Source organism: Parasteatoda tepidariorum, chromosome 8 (genome assembly GCF_043381705.1).
Source record: "Parasteatoda tepidariorum isolate YZ-2023 chromosome 8, CAS_Ptep_4.0, whole genome shotgun sequence".
Classification (NCBI taxonomy): Eukaryota; Metazoa; Arthropoda; class Arachnida; order Araneae; family Theridiidae; genus Parasteatoda; species Parasteatoda tepidariorum.
Window position 1 is genome coordinate 67,239,640 of NC_092211.1, and position 25,665 is coordinate 67,265,304.

The 25,665-nt window shown below is 28.6% G+C and overlaps 1 protein-coding gene across 3 annotated transcripts in view; it reads left to right on the plus strand.

Moving 5' to 3' along the window:
- The first annotated feature begins 610 nt into the window (after positions 1–610).
- Positions 611–25,665, plus strand: part of LOC107443613 (growth factor receptor-bound protein 14) — a 107,413-nt gene continuing 82,358 nt past the window's right edge. The window contains exon 1 of one of the 3 annotated variants that reach the window (XM_043046967.2): positions 611–821. Coding sequence is in view for 1 of the 3 variants with exons in the window: in XM_043046996.2 (XP_042902930.1) it covers positions 796–821 (26 nt within the window). In the remaining 2 variants the exon portion in view is untranslated. Of the gene's footprint in view, positions 822–10,304; positions 10,474–25,665 lie in introns of those variants that run through there. The other 2 variants (XM_043046996.2, XM_071184156.1) reach the window with 2 other exon arrangements.

The window sequence follows — 25,665 nt, forward strand, 5'->3', positions numbered from 1 at the left end:
AATGTTTTTAGACTTCTTTTTTTACTTAACTTTATTTTTGCTCTTTTAATTTAATATTTAATTTTCTGTAGTACATGATTTTGTTGAAATTCTTTAAAAACATAAACTATTTTTGATACTTTCTTTCTCTTAATTAACATTTCATATCTGAACATCTTCTATATTGAAAATTTGTAATCATTCCATATTTGAAAATAAGTTTTTTTTTTCTTTTTTTTTTTTTAAAAAAAAAGAATATTTGATTTATTTTTAAATTAACAATAATCTGGTCAGAAGCACCTATAAGATCTGAACTAATTTTAAATAATCTTTTATCTTAAAATTATAATTAATCTTATAAATAAAGCTTTTATAATATTTTATTTTAAAATTATCTTTTAATTTCATTTCCCCCCTTCCAATTTGCATAAAAACAATGCCTCTCCTATGTCTATTTTAAAGTTGTTTTTTTTTATGCTAATAAAAATATAGGACAGGAAGAACATTAAAAAAAAAATGATATTAACAGCCCGAAACCGGAAACGTCGATATAGAAGTCGAGCGAGGGATTCCTTTTTCGTACTTACCATTGTCAACAAAAGAGGGCGCTCGAATCTCTCCCACCACCTCTTCCTTTTCCCACTTTTACGCTGTCATTTTGTAAACCCAAAATACAATCTACCATTCTAGCGCATATAGTAATTCGTTTCGAGTTCCGTGTGATGTGTGCTTGTTTATTTACAAATTAATTGAATAATCGCGTACTAAGTTTATACTTTCAAGATTCTATCTGAATATACTGTTTTGGAATTCTTAATGATCCCTAAACCAATTTTTAATGGGTAAGTTCCTTTTAAACTCTTGCATATTGCAAAAGAATTTTGTTTTTGTCAATTTGACAGCGAAAATGCGTCCGTTGGCCTTCGGTGTAGATTTTTATGTTTTATCGGCGATCTTTTCATTAATCAAATATATTATTGTTGTTTATTTATCTTTTCGATATGAGCTGACTAACAATGAGCTGTGATTTTGCACTCAATAATCGGAATTTCAAGAATTAATCAAAACACAATAATAATTTTTATAGAATATTCATTTTTTTGTGATATGCAACAGTGGTTGATATTATACTTAAATTACAATGGTTTGATTGTTGACTGTTTTGTAAGTAGCACATTGTGCTACTATAAATATTCATTCTATTATACTTTTTATCCATATGTGATGCTAGTTTATTCTCTAAACTTAATTAAATGTTTAAAATAATCTCATTCTATGAATAATTAAGTATTAGTTAAGTAACAGCAATATCTCATTTAGAATTGTTATTTGTATCAATCCAACATAAAAGTAATACTGCAGAATGCACTATAACTGATAATTAAATATGAATAATGACGATTTTACAAATATTATTTGCGGTTTATGAAATTAATTTTTCAGAAGATGTTTATCAATTTTATATAAATTTTGGGAAAATTATTAGTATTTTCTAAAAGTTTAATTCTCTAAATGCACATTGCTAAATTGCAAATTATGAGTTTTGTTCTTTTGTAAATTTCAGACGATTTTATTTAATTGCAAATGCATTTAGTTGTGCATAAAGCAAATTACAAATTTTTGTTCTTTAATGAATTCCAGTTGATTTTTAGATAAACTTTATTAAATTTCATGAAAATCAGAAAATAGACTAAAATTTAGAATAGTATGTATTTTAATTGCTAATTGTGAGTTACGCACAATTCTTCAATAAATAGCTGACAATTTTTGTATAATTTTATTTAAATTAGGTGAAAATCAATATTGATTAGTATCAATTTGATATCGGAAATGCGTTTGTTAAATTAAAATAATATTGTTTTTTATAAAAAATTTTTGACGATTTTTGGAAAATTTTATATAAATTGCGTGAAAAACATTAAAATTTACTTAAAATTTAATATCGTAAATGCATCGGTAAATTACAAATGGTAAGTTTTGTTCTTTTTTAAATTTCAAACTATTTTTTAATAATTTTATTAAAATTGTGTGAAAAACAGTAGTAAATAAAAAATTTATATTATAAATGGATATAGTTAAATTATTCATTCTGAGTTTTATTCATTTATAAAATAAAATAAATTTGTTTTAATTACTATTAATCTAAAATATTATCTTTTGTTTTCTGAAGTTATGTTAATTTTATTTGCTATTCTTAGTGGCTTAATATTATTTATTACAGATGCCTATCTATCTTTTCTTTAAAAAATTAGTGATATCATTTTAAGAACCGTAATGTTTCAAAAGGTTCTTTCAAATAAAGACATTACATTATTCGCACCTGCAATTTTTAGATCTTTAGTTATTAAAATGCTTCTAGGAAGAAAATGAAGTGCTAAGTGACAGTTAAAGTGAAATTTAATAAAATTTAGATAAATCAGGTAACTGTTTATGAAACATATTTCTCATTTGAAAGCTAGTTAACTTTATCATTGAATTCCAGTTTTATTTTTCTGAATCATATATAATTTATATTTTCGTATTATTTAAATAACGGTATCGATTCTCGCCACAATTTGTACTTAGATCTTATACAGTATTCTCGTGAAATTTTAAGTATGTTTTTCAGGCTTTGATTATTATTTAAATTGTCTATAGCAATTTTTATAATTTTTTGGCTTTAAATACAAATTCTAGTTTAACCATTCTGAATATTTTGGCAGTAATTTTTATTTCCTTATTCTGTAAATGATATCAATTCTTTTTGCTAAATTTGCTACTTTATATTCTTCAACTTATATTTTAAGGGTTTTGTAGCACTCATTATTTAAATTATGTGTCATTTTCAGGAAAAAAAATTATACTACCATACCAAATTCAGTTTTAATAATCTGATTATTTTGGATATTATTTTTTTAAATCTGAACTATAACATTAAAAAATAGTATTCAAGATTTTTGTGCCTCCTTACTTTAAAAATAATCTTGCTTACTTAATTTGTTATTCGAAATTAGAATAGCCCAAAAATATAATTAAAAAACATTCCAACTCGTCTTTATTCTTCATAAATATTTTCTAAATTGATTTCATATTTATAATTACAAAAGCTGAAAACGTTGACTTAGAGGTGGGGGCGGTTTTAAATGGCGCGAAACTATCGACTGCGATGCAGTTAGTTACACGTGTTCTAGAAAAACTGAAGAAATTATTTGTCCCATGGGAAAAAGAAACGTAGGTGGAATTAAATTCTTATCTGAAATTGAATGATGCTGTGTGTTTGTTTTGACTACATTAGTTGTCCTCGTTCTGAGCTGCCGAAACTTGAAATCTCGTTTACCATGAGAGGCGAAAAAGGGGGGCCAATGCGCCAGGCTATGAGCATCATTGAAAGTGAAATTCTTGTCTCTGCTTACGTCATCTTGTTATCGTTGTTTCCAGAGGGAGATGCGGGGATGGAATTCCTTGAATATTTTTATCCTGAAATTTTTATTTCATAACTCTATTATATGTAAGAGATTTACAAACTTCATTCACTTAAAATTCCTTTTTTTTCCCCTCAATCTTTTCGGAATTTTGAAAAACTCTATTATTTAATTATATTTAAAATAACAAGATGCAATGCGAAATTTACAGTAATTTATGAAAAAACATTAATTTTTCGTTGTTGTTTAAAAGGAAACGTTGTTTCTTTTAAACAACAACGTTACGAAACATTGATTAAAAGAAAGTAACATTCAAAATTCATAAATTATCAACAAAAAAGAATGGAAAAAGTCTAATAAGTGTTAAAATGACCAATAAACCATAGAACTGACTCTAAAGGAATCAACAACCAAAAAGAATAAATTGAAAAAAGAGGGATTTATCCCTGCTTTTCTAATAAGTGTCTTATTAGTAATATGCATTTATCATTTCCTTATTAGTCTTATTATTAATATTTATCATTTCCAGAGTACAATAATTTATTCTGCGGGAGGGTAAGGGGCTCATATGTCCTTGGATCGTTTTATAACAGGACTTTTTTTTTTCTTCTTTAGATAGAGAAACATTACTGTTTCTTTAAAAATGAACACGCTATATTAAGAGCTGGAGGTCATAAAAATTTAAATTTTTTAATTAATGTGAGGAAAATAGTAAAGTTAATGCGTTTATTGTAGGGAATAGGTTATGCATTGCCAGTATTCACAATGTCTGTAAATCGTAAACACTATTTTGTTCGTATCATAACGTTTGCACTCGGAGTTTTAATTTTCTGGAAATTTAATATGCAAAAATTTCCAAAAAATAGATATTTATCACAGAATGCATTTGTAACCATCTTTCCCCAAAAAACTGTCCGATTGTGACTTGGAACAGAGGTAGAAATTAAGAAATTTTAGTTACTAGTCCAAATGACCAGTGACTAAAAAATACTTGTCCATATGCATTTTCACTGGTGCGTTTACATGTCTCTATTAAATTTTTTTTAGAGTTAATGAAGTACTAAAAATTATTTTATTTTATTGAAATTAAGAAAAATTCCGAGTTTCAAAAGAACAAATTTTTACATTATTTTAAATTATATACTTTATTTAAAATAATATAATATAACGTTCGAACGAAATCGATTGAATATTTATTAGAAAAAAAATTTATTTAGTATACCAGTTTTTTTTTTTTTTTTTTTTTTTTTTTTTTTTTTTTTNTTTTTTTTTTTTTTAATGAGGAGGTTCTAACATATTCAAATTAAAGGCAAGAACAAATTTTATAAACTCATACTCATACTTAATCAATATACAAAGTTTAATTCTTTTCAAGTGCAGAGATGATTGTGCTCCGGAAAAAGTCCGGATTTTTCGCTAGCCGCGATCCTGAAATTTCCGTAAATCCAAGATCCATTAGTTTCAAGAAATCATCGATCTCATTTATCTATAAAAATCCTTGTATATTTTATTTAAAAATATTAGAACTAGAATTTATGCTCTTTCATTTGCAAATATTTTTTTCTGGTAGAATAATAAATGTGATTAGAGATAAATGTAAACTAATACAAAATTATTAATTTAAAATTATGCTGCTTATAATTTATTTAGAATTTCATGCTGTGAAAATGTCAATCATTTAAATTTATAAAGACATAAATTTTTTGAAATGCGCCATTAATGATTTTGCTCAAGAAGTTTTCAGGATTTTTGAGTTGAGCTCACAATCACCCCTGCAAAGGAAAAAGAATACCATGAGATTACCACATTTGTTTGAATTTTAGGGGGGGGGAGCATTCAAATATTAGGCAAGCACTTCAAATGGGAGGGATTTGTGATTTGCTTAGTTTTGCTGACAAAGGAGAGGAGGGGGTGTAAGCAATGCTAAAGCTCAATCCCCTTATCTTTAATACATTTATAATGCAAAAGAAGAAAAAAAATGAAAAAAATAAAATTTGGGGGGGGGGAGGAATTTTCTTGTGGAGGTTTAAGATAAAAAAAATAAAAGGAATTAAAACGTATACTTTGTTTTATGCAAAGTTGCATCTTTCATTTGGTTTTAAGCCTTAAGTTCTTAAAATTCAATTGCTACAGTAAATGTCAAAGTTAAAGCGAAACAGACGGAGGTTTGCTACTTTCTTACGTAAGCTAGGAAGGGGTTGAATAATTTGCTTAATTTTTTGCTGGAAAGAGGGTAGGAGTGTCCTCAATTTAGGAAGAAAAAAAAAGTCAATTTACCTTCTTTTTTTAAAAAAAAGCCTCCGGTATACCTAAAGAAATTAATACAGTCTGGTTCTAATTTAATCTAAAAATAATTATTAATTCGAGGAACTTAAAAAAAAAAATTATAAAATACCGCAGTAATATCTGTTTGGCGTTTTCTGTCTGGAAAAATAAGGTTGTTTTTCTTAAATTTCAATAAAAATTACGACCGCGCGACCTTTGAGAGATAAATAAGTACATATTTTCTGTATCCTTCACAAACAGCGTAATAAGCCTTCCTAATCTTGTTTCACCTTGCTCAAATAGAAATGGGTCGAGTAAAACCTTCCCCGTTATTCTTCTTTATTTTTTTTCCTTTTAAATTGTGTGTGTATGAGATCTGCTGCCTTCTCTTTTCTTACTTACCTGTCGGTTGTTTATATGTCACGAAAGAATCCCGTAAGCTGTTTACGCCATCTACCTGCTCTCTTATCTCATTTATAGCGAGTCTGAAAGTTGCTTTTTTATTGTTGTTATGATAGTGATACCTATTTTTGATATACACGCAATACCCCTGATTTAAGAACAGTTCCGAGATCAGTATTATGATTTTTTTTATAGTGCCTTTATACGTTATATTAATTTTCGACAATGCATTGTATTTTTCTCGTTTATATGAATATTAACTTGTATTTTATGAGAAGAAGCTTTAGAAATTAGAAAAAAAAATCGATCCTATAAAAATTTCTTGGTCGTGTTTTAAACTTTAATGAATTTTATGATGGAGATGCATATTTTTCAAAGATGATTGTGCTCCGGAAAAAAATCCAGATTTCCGGATTTTTCTCTAACCGCAATCCGGAAGTTTTCGGAAACCCAAGGTCCAGAAGTTTCAAGAATTCATCGATCACATTTATGTATAAAAATTCTTGCATATTTTATTTAGAAATATTAGAACCAGAATTTATGCTTGGCAGATCTTTCATTTGTAAATATTTTTTTCTGGTAGAATAATAAATGTGATTGGACATAAGAGTAAACTTACACATTTAAATTATGCTGCATATAATTTATTTAGAATTTCATGTTTTGAAAATATCAAAAATTTGAATTTATAAAGACATTAATTTTTTTAAATGCGTCATTAATGATTTCACTTAAGAAATTTTTAGGATTTTTGAGTTGGGCTCACAATCACCCCTGATTTTTACTATACACATTACCTGATTTAAAAGCTGTTAAATTTTGATTATTATTTCATTCAGATTTTTTTTTAAATACAAATTAAAATCAAATTTGTTATTAAGAAGCGTTTAAGTTAAAATTTAAAAAAAAAAAATTAACTAGTTACACATTATTAGTAAATTATCCCAAGAAACTGAAGCGGTAATATATTACTTGATTAAAAAATTTCATTCGCTTCAAAAATTTACTAATTAGAAATAACAGTCGACATGTTTCACACCCCTAAATACTGGCTTCTATTTTGTAGGCTTGCCCAGGGCTCGAAAAACCGCCCGTCCGCCTGTCCTCGGCGGTCAAAAATTTCCAGCGGACAACGAATTTCTCGAATCCAACGTCCGCGCGGACGGCCATTTTCCCGTTAATGTTCGTGATACATTTTCATTTTTTGTTATTTTACAATCTTTTTTGAAGGAGTAGATAAAGAAAATCTTTCTCAAGAATGGGTGTCATTAAAATTTAAGATACATTACATCGTTAAACACCAGAAAACTTCATTCCTCCGAGCCTAAGCTATTTATAAAACCTATTGCAGCAAAATGACCCACAATACTGCAACGTACTGCGCATAGTGGAATTGATGTTTGATGTTTTCTCTGTCTGGGAGTACTGCAGTGGTTGAAAGGGGCTTTTCTGCAATGAACTTACGAGAAAAAAAAAAGAACACATTACGTACTGGTCTTAAACAAGAAGCGTTAAACGCAATTATGAACGTCTACCTAAATGGAAAACCCCTTTAAGTTTTCTGTAAATCATTGGCTTGATTGTGGAACTGGCAAACGTCATATTTGATTCCTTTAAAAAGCGCAGTATCCTAGGATAAACTGATATTCCAGATAACTTGACATTTATCATTTAAATTATTTCATAAAAGAAATAAATTATTTCATGACAGAAATACTAGGTTACTATTAGTAACCTAGTATTTCTTTTATTACTGTTTAATGTAATCCTAGTAACTACTAATTCATTGTGCAATTTATATAAATGTTTGTAATAAATAAGAGAAAATTATATTTTTATTTATTTAGAAGCTACGGGTTAGTTTCAAAGGAGGACGAGTACATTGTTGGACTAGTCGTCCTCGGGGACGGGTAAAATTTCTGAGTTTTTTCGAGCCCTGAGCTTGCCTGACGTGAATGAGAAAAAACATTAGATTTGAAATATAAAACTTTTATGTGTTATATTTCAAATTAGCTCTGTTTCTCATTCACAATTGGCAGGTCTTGAAAATTGGCGCCTTTTTTCGTACGCTTAAAACGTGGACTGTTATTTCCGATTTGTATATTTTAGTAGCGAATGAAGTTTTGAATCAAGTAATAGTTACACAGGGTGCGTAGCGTTTGTAAAAAGTACTTAAAGGTGCTTTTTGGGGGATTTTGTTTTTAAAAGCTTTTAAAGGTGCTTTTTTCAGCTGGCGTTTTTAAAAAGTGCTTTTTCTCACGAATAATTTTTTTTTTCCTTCAGTGATATCTGGCGGATCCCCTGCATTTCCCGAAAAATGGGGTGTTTGCTACGTAATCATTCGCACGGACTTCATGTCGTACCCACGTTATGACTTGCGCATGCGCGCACACTCGAAACTAAAACCCGAGTGCTCCAATTCGGATAGTCAGATCCTTATTAAATGTTTTTATTTTTAATTTATTTTAATTTTATTCTTGTTTATTTTATTTTACTTCTAACACTTTTTTTGATGTAGGGGGTAAGGGTACTTTTGTTCAGAGTCAAGTTGAATTCACTCGGTGATGTGGGAAAGTACTGATTGTTTCGATTTACGTCCGTTCCTTTTTGGGTTTTTCTTAAGGCTAAAACTGTCCATGAAAAGTTTTTGTTTTTCAATAATATCATNGGGTTTTTGACTCTGTTTTTGCTGGGATTGAAAAAAAATTCGTTAAATCGCGAAATTCGTTAAATAGGGGTTCGTTAAATCGGGGTCCGACTGTATTTCAAATTAATTATGTTTCTCATTCACAATTGGCAGGTCTTGAAAATTGGCGCCTTTTATCGTGCGCTTAAAACGTGGACTGTTATTTCCGATTTGTATATTTTAGTAGCAAATGAAGTTTTGAATCAAGTAATAGTTACACAATATCTACAAGTACTGACACGGCACGTCATGACAGGAAAGACAATTTTTGCACCACATATTGTCATTTTAGTATTCATTATTTGCAATTATTTGGCTTATTATTCGTATAACGTTCTTGCTATTAAAAATAGTTATGATAAGGTGAAATGATATATCTCTTTCACTTCTATGCGCACTATACAAACATATACAATTTTCAATATTTTATGTTTGTTCTTTTTCTCGAAGTCAGTCACGTGTTTTGAAGCGGATTACGGTTTTGATAGTATCTCATATTGTATAAACAGCGGTAACTTTCTGTTTTGCAGTGGAAGTAGAGGAGAAAAAATAGATAAGAAAATATTATTCCTATTTATGAATTACGCTAATAGATAGTAGCAGTATTGTATTTGATATTGAAATCTTGAATATTCCAAATTCATACGCTCTAAAAACTATAAAATATTTCAAGTATATACTTCTTATATATTCAATTATTATATTTGAATATAAACGAGCATTTCCATATGTTGCTTCTTATAAACATGTAACAATGCTTATACCTGACTTTTTGAGGTGTCTTTTTTTTTATTTTATCAAATAGTGAAAATATGAATTCGTGAGAAAATGGTTTTGTTTTAGTGATTTTGGCAAAAATCACAAAATCAGTGTTCTTTTTAAACATTTTGTGAAACTGTGAAAGATCCTGCTTTTTTGAATTTCTGAAAAATATATTTATAAATTCCAAGGTCCTGTTGATGTGAATGCATGGAAGTAAGATAATGTTTTTTGTGAAGAAATACAAAACAATATCTTTCATTAATTTTTTTAAGATTATGAGTTGAAGACGTTATCGATTCCGTTTTTAAAATGAAAAACTTCGTGAAGTTCCTGTTTTTAAGATAAAATATCTTGCGAAGAGCCCGTTTTAACGGTTAAATATTCCTCCAAATATCCGTTTTACGGTAAAATAATATTTTCTAAAGGTCCGTTTTTACTCTAAAATATTTTGTAAAGGATCCGTTTTAACAGACCCAAATTTCTCCTAATTATGCCCCTTGTATATATTTACATTATTTCTATTTCTTGTAACAGAAATGTAGTTAGCGCTGGTGTGTTAGATATTTGTATTGTGATCTTCAAAAGATAATTGTAGATAGTCTTTTTTTTTTATATTCTGTCGTTTATTCCATCTTATCTTCAACGTCAACAACCGTTTTCTAATCATGCATAGAGAAAAACTGGAACAAAATAAATATTTACGAATTTTGGTGAATTTCACCGCGAAATATCAGATTGCGCTGATATCCACCAGTTTATCTTATTTGCTCATGTGCTTTCGTTTTAGCTGTAACAAGTTTCCTGTTTGAGATACATGTCACGCTGGTGACTTTGTTTGTAAGATTTATGATTGTTATTGTTGCGTACCCGCTTTTCTAAAGTATGATTTTTGTATCCCATTTGTTATAACATACTATGCTGCCATACCAAAGGAATTTATTATAGACAAATTGGACTGCAATGTGGCCTTTTCTTTAAGTATGTATGTATATATTTCTAATTAAGTTTTAAAATGGAGAAATTTTCTTTTATCGTGTCTACCAATACTACTTCTTTCTCAAAATTTTTCTTTAGTAAGTTCAATTCTCAGATATGCCGACCTGTATTGATGAGATTTTATGTAACTCTAAGGGAAAAAGTATCTCTGAGGAGTTTTACCCTCTTCCGGTAAATGGGTTCAATGACCCGGCCCAAGATACTGTAGTACCTGGGTCTAATTTAGAAATTCAGGGGTTGCAGGCATAGAAACGTCAGGAGCCTCAATCGCACGGTATCTTGGAACTATACATTAAAAAAAAAACTGTGAATAATTTGTTTTTTAAATATTGTTTTACAAAATGGGCAGGTTTTGAAATGATTTTTTTAAAAGATACAAAAATTATAATGCATTTTAATAAAACCATCAAGATCTTTTGGGATGTAATCCATTCGTTTGTAAGGAATGGAAATTTTAAAAAAATTTTGCAAAATATGAACAATCGCGCAAACAAGGTTCGGGTGAAAGTTTTAGGCAGGCATAGGGAAATTTTTAGACTGATTGAAATAAATAAATTCTAAAAACATTTCATTGTAAAAAGAATGTGTTGCTTTACAAATTATAATTAAAGACGATATATAAATTAATACTATTTCTATATACTAATATTGCGTAAAATCAAAAAAAAAATTTGTTTAAATTTTTTTTTTTTTTACAAAATGTAAATTTACCCTCTAAAATATTTTTAAAAAATTATTGTAACTGAAAAAAATTAAATGGAAAGAAAAATGCTATAAATTTGGAGGAAATTTGAAAAAAAAAATGTGATGTGGGAAAGTATATAGGATTTGGAAAGACATGGTTTTTTCTGAGAAGTCCAACCCACCTGGTTTTTTTCGAATTTTTTCAGAAATATTTTACATTTTTATTCCTAAGCCATTAAGAAGTTGATAATGTTTTCAAGATATTTTTCATAAAATGCTACGTAAGAAGGTATTACTGGATTACTATATAATAAAAGAATGCGACTTTTAGTTGTAGGCCTTTAATTAGAATAAAAATAAAAAATTAAATCAATAATAGTAGTTGAAAAAATTTTGAGAAGGGATGATAAATTAATATTATAAGTAAGTATCGTTACATAATAGATAATTAAATTATTTCTTGGTAAAAAATACTTGAATATTTTTTGTTGTTGACAACCAAAGAAATCTAGATCTTCGTTAATTAAAGAGCCATACTGATTTCTGTATAATAGAGATGTGCTGACAAAAATGAAAAATCGTTTTTGACCATTTTTTTTTATAAGTTCTTTTAAGAAACAAAGCATTTTAAATATTTATTGATATCGGCTAATCTGAAGCATCATGGTTCAAAAATAATAAACTGTCTTTAGCATTATTGCATTTTTATACCATGCAAATTTTTATAAAAATATTTACTGCCACGCAGTTAAATAATATTAAACTAAGCCTATCGAAAACAAAATATTAAAATAAAAAAAGCTGATGAATTTGTTGTTATAGCCTGCATTTGCCATAATAACACTTAATTTAACATGGCATAGCTAAGCAAAAAAATGTTTTACAAAATTCTAAGTCAACTTTTTTGCATTTATTCTTTTAATTTACCCTTATAAATAAACCATTTTGTTAATGATAAAAATATTGTTAGGCTTCACCAATTATTTTATTTATTCGCTTTTATACTAAACTTCTAAACTCAGTGGCGCGAAAGCCCATAGAGGGCCAAGGCCTACCGTGTGCCCATCTCAGTTTTCGTGACCTTGGGCTCTGGGGTGCAGGAGCAAATGTTCCTGTCCGGTGGTCAGTCGAACCAACACCTCCTAGAAAAGAGTAGGCCTCTGCACGGGTTACCATAAATATCCCTTAGTAGTCCAAACGTAATGACATATTTCGTATTTTCAACCACTGCGCAGCTTGGTACCCCGAACGTAATGACGTCTTTCTTATTTTTCATCAACTGCGCAGTTAACTTCGTCACATCGGACTACTAAATTGATCCGTGCTGAGGCCTTCCTTATTCTAGGAGGTGTTGGTCGAACGCGGAACCCCCAGTGTTTTCTTTTATAACCAGAGTTAAGAAGCCGACCCAATTCTGAATTTACGACTATCGGTGTTCAACTCGGTGTGCTGCCTTGTAATTTTGAATCCAACCCAGCAGAAGACAAATGAAATTCTTGGATCAAGCATAGAGGCAAACTAGCCTTCGTGTTGGACTTTTTTTATGGAACTCCTCCACATTTGCGTCACATAAAGGAGGATAATTACGAATACCCCAACGGGAAGGGAATTTTAACCCATAATCCGTCTACTACCGTAATCCGTCTTAACCCATAATCCGTCTACGTATATATTTACATCAACACTGTGGTCGGTGCAAGCTAGGAACAGAATTCTTATCAATTAGTCACAGCTGGGATTCGAACCTGGTTCACCTTATTTGGATGCGATCGCTCTATCCTCTGATCCACCGCAACTTTACCGAATATTTAGCTAAATTAGCCCAAAACTGATTTTTGGTGTACCCCTAGTACTAAAAAAAAGAAAAAAAGAAAGCATGTTCGTCTAATTATTTTTCAATACAATCATAAAAATTGAATACTAATTCGTTTCAGAGATACGGTTAAAATATATAAAAGCAGTTATTTATGTCATTTAATGTATAAATAATTTTATTCATTAAAATTTATAAAGGTAGAATTAATGAATGAATATATTTAATTAAAATGTGTTTCATAAATGTAGCAAAGTGATTTAATTTATAATTTAAATCCCTCATCTGCCTAGATATTCAAAAAATACAAAATTCATATCATATCAAAAGTGAAGCATTTGTAATGAAAATTTGATTATTAAAAACTTAATAATTACATATAAATTAAAAAATATTTCTAAGGTTTCACGAGCCCATTATAAGAATAGTTACTTCACTTTTCCATTCTATTGTATGCTTTCAAAACAATTTGAATACACTTTAACTTATAAATAAAAGTTAATTTAGCTAAATTATATTGCAATTAAAGCTAAATTATCAAGTTAATTTATCTTCTATTGTTTGGAAGTCTTTGTTAAATGACTATAATTTATATTGACTTTGTTTTGAATTAGAATCTATTGATCTAGCTCTGTAAATTTTGAAAAATCCCACCCGGAAAAAAATGGGGATTCTTCCCTGTGGGCCCACCCGAAAATAATTTGTGGGTTTAGCCCGCTTTTCGGGCTAGGCCCACTTCGTCGAACCTATGAAATATTAGGCTTTGAAAAATTTCTGAACCAGTGACGCCATCATCGAGCTTAAAATTTTTGATATGAAATTTCAATCACAATTTTTGTTAAAATTTTCAACTTTTGTTAACTCAAAGGTTCGACTAGAAAAGTCTTTAAAAAAATTTAAAGAAAAATTAAAGGAAGAAGGAAAAAGAAGCATATGCAAAATTTGAGTCGCATGGTAAGGCAAGTACTGCCTAGTTCGTTCTTCCTTTGTGTGATATTTTGTTTTCCACTTCTTCTCCTATCTGACTTTTGACATTAAGCTTTGTTACCCCATAGTTATTCAATATTATTTATATTTGGTGCTTTTTAACCTTCATAGATTAAATCAACCGGGGACAAAAAATAAGTTTTAATATGCACTAGTTTTAAGTAAACTGATAATTCCAAGTAATTTTGTATTTCATATAAAGTGAAGAAACAATGTGAATAATGCACAGTAAAGGACATACTATAGTTTCGGACAGAACTTCCTCAGTGTCATGGCTTCTTATTTTTAGAACCGAAACTATAGTACGTCCATTTCTGTACTTTTGTGCTTTATTCACATTGTTTTTTGTTTTTTTCACTTAAGTCTTCATAGCGCGAAGTATATCCTATATATTTTTTTTTTAATCTTTCATACAACTCCCTGTAGCTGATATATTTATCCCACTCTGTTAATGCATTGATGAAAAGGAAGAGGGGGAGAGGATTACAAGGAAAAGGCTGCATGTAGGGGTCGCAAATTAATATTTATGTGAGGGAAAAGGCGCTTTTAAAATCTAGCATATAATGGAATAGGAAGGCAGATGTTAATAATCATCAAATAGGTTTAATTCGAAGGAGAAACTTAGGAGTTTCTAATAATCGTCATTCAATTTTTCTGCTTCCTACTGCAATCTAACCTGTCTTGCTTTTTATTACTTACGCCTTCCTTCACTGTGATTAATCATTTTTCGAAAGTTGTTTTGCTTTTCCCTCACTAAAATATTAATTTGTGACCTCTTTACTTTTTTTTTTCTTTTTTAATAAGGATTCTGGAAATACAAATTAATGGCTGTTAGGCGATCTTTACAGATCACCCTGTATATAGTGTCATAAATACCATAATTAACGTGCTGTAAGTGTTGCATTTTAAAAAACGCACTGACGAAGCATTTCTATATCTCATATCTAGTTAGTGAGATTTTTATGTCACATAATTGTTTTTAATCAGTTTTAAGTTCAAAATATTTACTTCAACTTCCCCAGAAAAATTTTATCAGTATTTCGCGATTATTTATTCCAAATTTTTACGTTTTACTGTCTAGATAAAATAATATTATTCTAGATTTCGAATTACTAATGCTTTCATGACCTGATGATTAATATTCTGTGTTAATCATTTCATCCGTACCCAAATACGATTTCATCAAGACTATTTGTTTTTTGCCTGACCGGTATTTTTTCAAAGATTATCGTCATTCAACTTACGTCATTCTGTGGTTTTCGTTTCTCACGAACATTAAAAATAAATATTTTTTCCCCTCCTGACATTCTACCAATAAATATGGATTAACATCGCAATGAATGCGGAGCATGGTTTGTTTTTGTGTAATATATCCGTTATCCTTTTTTCTTTCATTTTTTTACATATTTGTTATCATTACTTAGACTAGGTATTTTAAAGTCATTTATTCCGTGGACCCCTTTTTTTCCAAACCCCATCTCAGCCATAGAATTTTATATCGTTCTTTTGAGACTTAAAATTTTTTACCTCAAGTCTTATTAAGTAGAGGCTCAATAATGTTATTATTACATCATAGTAAATATTGTGAAAAATATCTTTATTATATCGGTTCTATAGAATAAAAGCATAAAAAAATAGTATTTAAAAGAACTGGAAAAGTCATAAAATATGTCTAATGTTTATAATGTATGTTATTCCAGATTTTTTTTTTTTAAAAAGTGTTGTTTTTGTGATAACTTCGCCATAATTTTGCAAATTCGTGTTAACACTACCCTATGCTTTCATCGTTTCTATTATTTCACTAAATCAGTGATTTCTTTAGTTTTTTTTATTATTTATAAATTTTTTTTATTTTTATGAAAGGTCCTGTTTTGTTGATATTGTGAATCTAAATTACAGAGAATCTAGTTCTTATGCCAGCATCCTCATTTTGTAAATATATTAAGGTCTTGTTTTTGTGAGGGGGGAAAAAAACACCAAATCCTTGTCGTCCAAAACTATAGTTTTAAAATCATGAATTCAAGTCTTCTGATTTCGTTTTTCTAAAGGATTAAGAATATTGTGAAGGGGTCATTTTTAATGTGAAATGTTCGTTTATAAGATAAAATATTTTGTAAATTTTCCATTTTTTTTAGTAAAAAATTAAGTGAAGAGTTCGTTAAAGCTTTGATATTTCTTCCAAAATGACTCTTACATTGTTAATTGTAAATAATTTTTACTTAATGAGATGGGTGTATTCGTTTTCTTGAAAACCTGGACCGCAATAGCGAGTTCTATGTTCCTAAGTTTAATTCTGATGTTCGTTTCTATATTGTGATTGTCCCTATGCTCTCAATTCATGAGCAATACTAAAAAAGACTCACCACTCAAATATGTCGCACAAAATGAAATCAAATAATGAAAGGCTGTGTCTATAGCTTCTGTTAAAATTGTTCTCTACCTCAATTTAAGCATCTTTGTTTTAGACAATTACACGTGCTAATTTAAAATACTGTTAGTCTAGTTAAAATTACTAATTTTGTACATCGCCTAAAGTGTGTTATTATGAAATGTTAAGACCTTAAAGTGTTCTAATAAAGTTTACTTTACTTAAAGTGTAAAGTATAATATCAAATATATATTCCAACTGAAGGTTCAATGTACCGTGTATATTATTTAATCTAAAAAGTGACTCCTGCTAGAATATTTTGAACTGGTAAAATGTTATGTATTGATTTGTATCAATCACGAGACTATGAATCATGATGGAATTTCAAGGGAGTTCCTGAGCAAACATTGATGTCGTAGTTATGATACATTTCCTAGAACCTTTATTTTACTCATTCTACGTAGTTACAAATTCGTTTGAAAGAGGCATATGTTATATTTCAATTTGAAATATTATAAAAGCGCACTTTTTTAAACTGGATCTTGAAGTTTACATTTATATATTTTGCTATAATTTATATTAAAGTCAACTGTTACAAAATTTTACAGTAGTTCAGCAATGTCTTGTTGTATAATATTTTATTTGAGAATTCAAATTTGCAATTGAATTCTTGCAAGCGACGTCATTCGTGGGACAGCCAATCTGATTCGCCTCGCACATGTGGCGTCGTTTGCAAGTATCCAGTTATATCTGGTCCGAAAATCGATTCAGCGTGTTATTAATCCCAAGCTTTCAAGATGTAAAGTTAACACGATATGCACAACCATCTGATTAGTTACAAGTACCCAATAAGAAAATATAAAACGATTTTAAAAATGTTTCATTTATTCAATCGTTTTGCTTTAAATGTTATTTTTCTCACAATATAAGCGTGTTTTTCATTTTAATAAATAAGTGAAAACTCAAATTATTGGTTATAAATTATTTCATAGCAACACGAATTATTTGTTTAAAGTTATACCCTAACCACGATAATTCTCGTTGCATCGTATTTCATTCGAAAATTAAAGTTTAAAACTGAAAACTAGAAAACGACTTCAAAAATGCTTCATTTATTGAATCGTACGCTCGTAAATAATATTCTTCTTTCTCGCATTAAAATCGTGCTTTTTAATAAATAAATCATATTAAAACACAAAAATTATTGGTAACAAATTATACTGCATTTATTAGATCTAAATGACAAACATTTTATGCCATCAACTTATTTATTACTAAATCAAAATGGTTTATTTGAGAGCAAATAGCTTCTAACTTAACACAAAATTTGAAAATTAAATTTAATATATTTCTTTTGACATATTTTAACAAAGTAAATCCATAAGTATTAAAAAATAATAATTTATCACGCAATACGGACCAGGGTTCGTGAAATTTTTTTTAAATCAAAAAATCAGATTTTTTTAAAAATTTAAATCTGATTTCTTTTACTTAAATCGGATTTTTTTTTAATTCAAATACACTGTAAGAACTTTGATTTATGTGTAAAAAAACTTCATAAATGTTTAATCAAAATTAAATTAATGTTAAAACTATATTATAACAATATTTTAGAAGCTTTAACTACCTTTAAACAATTTTTTATTATATATAATACATAGCTTTGAATACATAGCCACCATTTTGAAACAAATGCATAATTGAAATTTAAAGACTAGATGAAACAGAGAATTTAAAGAATACTTCAACTATTAAAACAAAGTTTCAATTAGCAATCCATAATTTTAATTTAAAGTTGTGATTTCTTTTTTTTCGTTTGATTTTTAAAATGACAAAATAAATGAAACAGATTTTGTAGTCATTCATCAAAAAATAAATCAATATTTAATCTATATAGTTTCATATTAAAATATTCATTTTTAATTCTATAGCAAAATAGATAAGTTAAGCTAAAAAAATCTATGTACTCATTGGAATTTCTTTCACAAAATTTCTTTATAGAAAATATGATAATGTCAAAGATACTGTAAACTATTATGAGAAAAAAATACTCATTGATAAAAGAGATAGCACATTTCTAATTCTGGATTATTTAATTTAATTTAATAGAATGACACTATATCAAGCGAAGAATGACACTATAGCAGGAAAAAAATATCTGAATTCATCAGCACTTTTTTCTTCTTCTATTTTTAGCATATTAGGGTAATTTCTTTTCAGTATAACCTCAAGCTTTTGAAATATGCATTTTCCACCAATACAATATAATGTAGATTTTAATTCCATGCTTTTTCATTCCAAAGGTAGAATTTTAATTAATATTTATATTTTTTGTGAAAAAAATTCATATTTATTAATTACTTTCTATAGCAGCAGCATTAAATGTTTACATTAATCCGTACTTTCAATCTCAACAATCAAAAGACTTATAAAAATGTAGTTTCAAATGTGTAGGAATTTAACACACACCAAGAGAGAAAGTAATTTTGTTAACTAAAATTAATTATGCAGCAATTTATTTAAAATAAATTTTAAAACTAATAAAAGAAAATAATAAGAGTATCAATAATTTAAAACACTGTTTTTTAACTTTTTAAATCGGTATATATATTTTAAGAAAATCAGTTGGTTTAAATCATGATTTAAATCAAGCTGATTTAAATCAACAAACCCTGATACGGACCATAAATATTTTTAAATTTTGGAAATTGAGAAACCTTGAACGACCCTGTATTTGATTAATAGATCTCGTGCCTTTTAAACGGAAAATTTCCGCTTTTAAATATATGATAATTGTGAGCTATAACTTTTAACGAGTGGTGAATTTACTACTTTCTAAATTTGGCATTTGTGAATAAAAAACTAACTTCTAATAGGAGGCATTTTTTTTTCAAATTTAGAAAGCAGTAAACTAATTCGCGAGAATTTTTCTAGCTTGTAATTCTTGACTACTAAAAGAATGAAAGTGAACTAATTCGTTGAAATGAACTGATTGTTTGGGATGATTTCTTTGGCGCATGTCCTACATTGTTGGTTGATGACGCCGTGACGCTTTTGTTGAAACTAAACTTTTAACTTTCCACGGGAAAGATACAGAAAAAATAAGATCCGAAGTCTCTTTCTCGGAACATCTTTTATCTACTCCATTGATATTTTTTTTCCTTCAGAGCTTTCAGACTCAAGACTTTAAATTGTATATTTGTTTTCTAAAGAAATGCTGATGACGAAGACGTATTTGGTGGATTTCGCAAAGGGGCATTATGCGACTTTTCTTTTGTACTTTTCCGAATGAAAATTTGTCTTTGATTTTCATCACACCGTTTCCTGTCTTTGATGATGAGTTATTTATCTTTAGCTTTTTTTTTCTTCCTGACATAAATTACTATTTTCATCATTCTGATTGATTGCAGTAAAGTTTCTTCAGTTATTGTTAACTTTTCTTCAAAAGGTGTTTGTTTTAGCTGTTTTTCGCGGTAAGAAGTAAATACGACAGCAATCAAACTGATTGATGGGCATACCCTTTGTTTTGAAATTAAGCAAATGGTGATTAATTTATTTCCATTTTTTATTAGATGAATCTGTATGAAGCTGCTAAAAATTTACAATATATATTCTTATGCGCTTGTAGTATATTTTTATTAGCTTTTGAGATGAAACTAATATTGATTAATGTATCGTTATCTTTTAAAAATCTGGGTTATCGTTTATTTAATGTAATATCCATATAAAGCCGACAAAATTTTAAAAAAAAAAATCCAAATGGGTTTTTCCCCTCTTTGATTAGTGTTCCGTATATAAAAACTCTATTCTGCACGAATTTTTAAGTGCTTCTAGTTCAAAATTTTTGGAACATCGCAGTTGAGTTTCGGCTGTCAATCTTTCAAATACTTGATTAGTGCTTGTTTATTAGATATATCAATGTAAAGCTGCTAAAATTAACAATATAAGTATTCTTATACGTTGTAATATATTTTATTAGCTTTTTAAATTAAACAAATATTAATTAATGTATAGACCTGAAAATAACCACTCGCCGCATAGAGAGAGTCAGCAAATTAAAATTAAAAAAAAACGACTTAGAAAGAAAGACTTAGATAGATCTTTCAGTTTTCAATAAGACACCCCACAGTCGAATTGCGAACATGATTAAATGAGTCTTGCTGGATAAGATTTTCCCAGTGATTAGGAGATCCGTTTTGCTAACTATGGGAGGTTTTCATGACTTTTTCTCCGCGTAACACAAATGTAAGTTTGTTCTAAACAAAATAGGGGATTTTAACTTCAGTCACTGTAAAGAGTAAAATCGATGAATATAAAGGTTTTCTGTGATCANCGCAAAAATTTAAAAAAAAAAAAAAATCTTAATGGGTTTTTCCCCTCTTTGATTAGTGTTCCGTATATAAAAACTCTATTCTGCACGAATTTTTAAGTGCTTCTAGTTCAAAATTTTTGGAACATCGCAGTTGAGTTTCGGCTGTCAATCTTTCAAATACTTGATTAGTGCTTGTTTATTAGATATATCAATGTAAAGCTGCTAAAATTAACAATATAAGTATTCTTATACGTTGTAATATATTTTATTAGCTTTTTAAATTAAACAAATATTAATTAATGTATAGACCTGAAAATAACCACTCGCCGCGTAGAGAGAGTCAGCAAATTAAAATTAAAAAAAACGACTTAGAAAGAAAGACAACAGTTCAATTTTCCCCATTGTTAGTATAACAAAGTAGGAAGACTCTGAAAAATGTCCAATGCCTCTATTCAAAATTTTGATCCTTCGCAATCTATCAATTTGTTATGGAAAGATTCATGTGAGTTCTTCAACAGTTCACGTATTTCTAACTTGTAATACATAAATCTATTATGTCTCCCCAAACGTTCTCTAAAGTCAGTATGTTTAACTAAATTTTATCACATATTTATATTATTTTTATTGTTGAATTAACTTTTTATAGCCGTAGATTCCTACTGTTATGATTTTTTTTTATAAATATATCATTTATTCCAAGCAGGAAAAAAAAAGTTTGCCAAAAGTGGTTATTAAATCGGTTACCGACTCATTAGGTTTGCGCTAAAGTGGCTACTAAGTTATTAGAAGCTATCGGCCACTGGCAACGGCTACTAATTGAAAATTTAAATTTTAGGGTTTAATAATGTTTCGTTATTTTTTTAAATTAGGTCTATCGTTTATTGTAGTCTCTAAATGAAACCAAAAAATTTTTATATGTTGAAAAAAAAGAATTTTTTTTTTATGGGTTTTTTCTCCCTACTTGAGTGCTCTATATAAAAGAAACTATGATGCACAAATTTGAAAGTGTCTGTGACTCTAATATTTTGAACATATTGAAAATGTTATTCAAAATATATTGCTTCCCATGTGGGAAATTCTGTTATCCATTACAAAGCATTTGAGCAATGAGATAACTAACTGAATAGAAAGATGCAGTAAATATTGTTTCAAAAGCTTCTAGTTCTATCAATAATATTAATTTTATCATAATTTCCTTAACTAGGATTCGCATTTCCGAATTATGTCGGGGAAAACTATCGATTTTACACCGTAAAAATATTGTGATGTGTGAAAACACGGAGATTTTAGGCAACTCAGTTACATTTTCCTTTTCACAATATTAAATTTTGAACTTGGTTTTTCAATGAAAATTCTCTTTTTTTTTTCATCAGTAAGATTTTTCTTTTTTTTTTTTTTTTTTNTTTGATTTTTTTTTTTTTTTTTTTTTTTTGGCCAGTGAAGATAACGCCGAGAAATGGTTCTTGTCTTTAAAAAACACAGGGCGAGGAATACCTAACTACTGTAAGCTGGAAAATGAAATAGCCCATTACCTCTAAAGAACAACAAACTGAATAGAAAATGCTATGTAGTATTGACCTTTTCTCCACCTACAAAAGAAATGTTACACTTGACAAGGGGAACATAGGGAGGGAACTTGGCGTTGAAAGGAGTGTTCTGCATACTTGTTATTTTTTATCTTTGCCCCAGTGATAGAGCTTTCAGTTTTCAATAAGACACCCCACAGTCGAATTGCGAACATGATTAAAGGAGTCTTGCTGGATAAGATATTCCCAGTGATTAGGAGATCCGTTTTGCTAACCATGGGAGGTTTTCATGACTTTTTCTCCGCGTAACACAAATGCAAGTTTGTTCTAAACAAGATAGGGGATTTCAACTTCAGTCATTGTAAAGAGTAAAATCGATGAATATAAAGGTTTTCTGTGATCACCTCCCTTAATATAAATATCAGATTTCCTCATCGAAAATGAATGTCAAGGATTCTTTAAAACATTTATTAAGAGCTGTCACTACGGTGCATCCTGTATTAGTAATTAAAAGTTTATTCCACATGGAACAATCTATTATTATAAATTAATTAATTATTAAATATTGCTCATTAATTTTGAATGTGAGTTTTCTATTTTATCCAAAACCTTTAATTCTGAACTTTAAAAGTTAAACATATTCTATTCTCGAAAACAAAAGGTATTATGACGTAATATAATATGTTTGTGTCCGGTAAAATCTTCGACAAAAGATCCTGGTGTTTCCAATTACGCTTTTTAAGTTGACTTCTCCAATTACTTGATGAAAGCAAATATTTTTCCAAGTCGAAAACATTCTTCAAACATAGAACCCCAATCACGAGGTTTTAAATTTCGCCCACAACATCCGCATTACACGAATGGAAGAACAATTGCAACATTTTCATCCCCTTGATGTTGTTGACCAAGGACAGATTTCATAAATTATATTTTGATCAGCTGAAAGAATCGGATTTCATCAATTTGGATGCCTGCCAAACTATATTGTAAGGTATGATTTTCAATCCAATTTCTTTTCCGTGTTATTGCTTTTTATGACCCCACCCCCTTTTGAATCTCGCCGCTGGCGTCATTAATAAATGAAATATCGATTATTTTCTTGGGCGAGGAACGTCTATTGTTTTACTTCTTCCGTTTCGTTCGAATAAAAGGAACCTTTTGTTTCAATTCTTTTGATTTTTTTTTCTTCTAATTTTTAATTTTAACTGTGAAAAGCTGGCGAAACACAGTATAAGAACAAAACACCTTGAATAATTTTTGACCTAATGATTAGAATTTTGCATATGGAATCTCAGTTTGAGGGGCACACCTTAAAAATACCACCTAATTAGTTCATAGAGTAGTAATTTAAGTTACAAAATACAGACGCAAAAACTTACTTACGTCGAATAAATTAAAGTGTTAGGAGCAATTTAATGATAAGTTGTATTTTCAAATCGTTCGATGAAAAAACAAAATGTTGGCTAAGATATTTCGGTGTGTTGTGCTGCTATCTATGAGAAATGCCGGAAACTTGCTAAGTACCTTTCTCAAATCAATGCCTGAACAGTGTGATGCAAAAAAGTAGCCCTAAGCCCTTTAAATATGCCTTTTTTCCCCCGATGAATTCTAATTCTTGAACCTCAATATGCGCAAACAAGAAAATATGCTGTCAATAGTATAAACAGAGCCCTCATAGATTTGGACCCCTTAATATTTTTAAATTTAATGACAGTTAATAAAAATAACTTAAGTAATGGATAGAAGTTAAATCTTATTGCTAAGCAGGGGTCGTAATTTTTTCGATTTTTTTTTAAAGGAAAAAAAAAATCAGATTTTTTATTTAAATTGGTTTTTTTTATTTTATTCAATACACTGTAAGAACTTTGATTTATGATTAAAAAACTTTATAAAGGTTTAATCAAAATTTAATTAATGTTAAAACTATGTTATGACAATATTTTAAAAGCTGTAACTACGTAAAACAATTTTTTATTATAATACATAGCTTAGAATGCATAGCAACCATTTGGAAACAAATGCATGATTGAAATTTAAAGACTAGATGAAATAGAGAATTTGAACCCTATTTTTGGCATATTAGAGTAATTTCTTTTTGAGATAACCTCAAGCTTTAGAAATATACATTTTCCATCAATAAAATATAATGTAGATTTTAATTCCATGCTTTTTCAATCAAAAGGTAGAATTTTAATTAACATTATTTGTACTTTTTTGTGAAAAAAATTCATGTTTATTAATTAATTTCTACACCTATGCAAGTCTATATTAAGACAGCATTAAATGTTTACTTTAATCTGTACTTTCAATCCCAAAAATCAAAATATTTTTAAAAGTGTAATTTCAAATGTGTTGGAATTTAACACACGCCAGGAAAGAAAGTAATTTTGTCAACTAAAATTAATTAATGCAGCAATTTATTTAAAATGAATTTTAAAACTAAGAAAAGAAAATAATGAAAGTATCATTAATTTAAAATATTGTTTTTTAACTTTTTAAATCAATATATATGTATAAAAAAATCACTTGATTTAAATCAACAAACCCTGTTTCTAACTCGTTTCGAATTACGAAAACTCGTATGAACTGAACATCTCTAAAGTTATAAAATAATCCTTTCAAGTATTTCTTGAAAAATTCAAAATTGAAAGTTTCACTTCCATTATTGTAGGGTAGTGTATTCTTGATAACGTGTTATTACGTTATCAGCTTATTAAATAACTGATATTATAACAGTTTCACTTACTCACGTCCAATTTTTTGAACAAATAATATTGCGCCATTGACTATAAGCAATATGTATGGACATATGTGCAAAATAATCCATTAGGTTGTTTACTTTTAGCAAACTAATCTATTAGGTAGTTTACTTTTAATCTTTAAGGAAATCCTTTTTTTCCTCCAGCCCCAATTATTTCTTTATATATGAATAGGTAATATTTTGTGATTTTTCACAAACTATCTCATTAATTTTCTTTCTTGTCTGGTTCGTTTCCTTTCATATGTTAAAATGTTAGTGGAATCACATTCAGGTTGAAGTAAGTGTAGAGAACTAGAGCTTTTCAAAATTTAAATAAATCAGAATACTAAAGTTTTGTATTTTCTTGGGATTTAAGTCCTAAGATTATTCCCGACTTATTGAGAAATCAAGGTCCTGATCTTATGAAAGGTCCGTTTATATGAAATTGTGAAAAAATTTACTCTTAAATTAATAAATATGAGATGTTAGGGTCTTTTTTTAAAGAAAAAATCACAAGAACTGTGTGTTTTAAGGAGTTTCAGTTTTTAAAATAAGTAAATGAATACGTCATATGCTTCATATTTCATAAAAAAAAAAAGTTTTGTAAAGGATTCGCTTTTGTAAAGGTCCGTTTCAACGATGAGAATTTTCGTAAAGATTCCATTAATAGATCCGAATTTCTCTTTAAAATGACCCCTGAAAATGTGTGATTGTTAACGGTTTTCTCACTTATTTAGCTAGGCA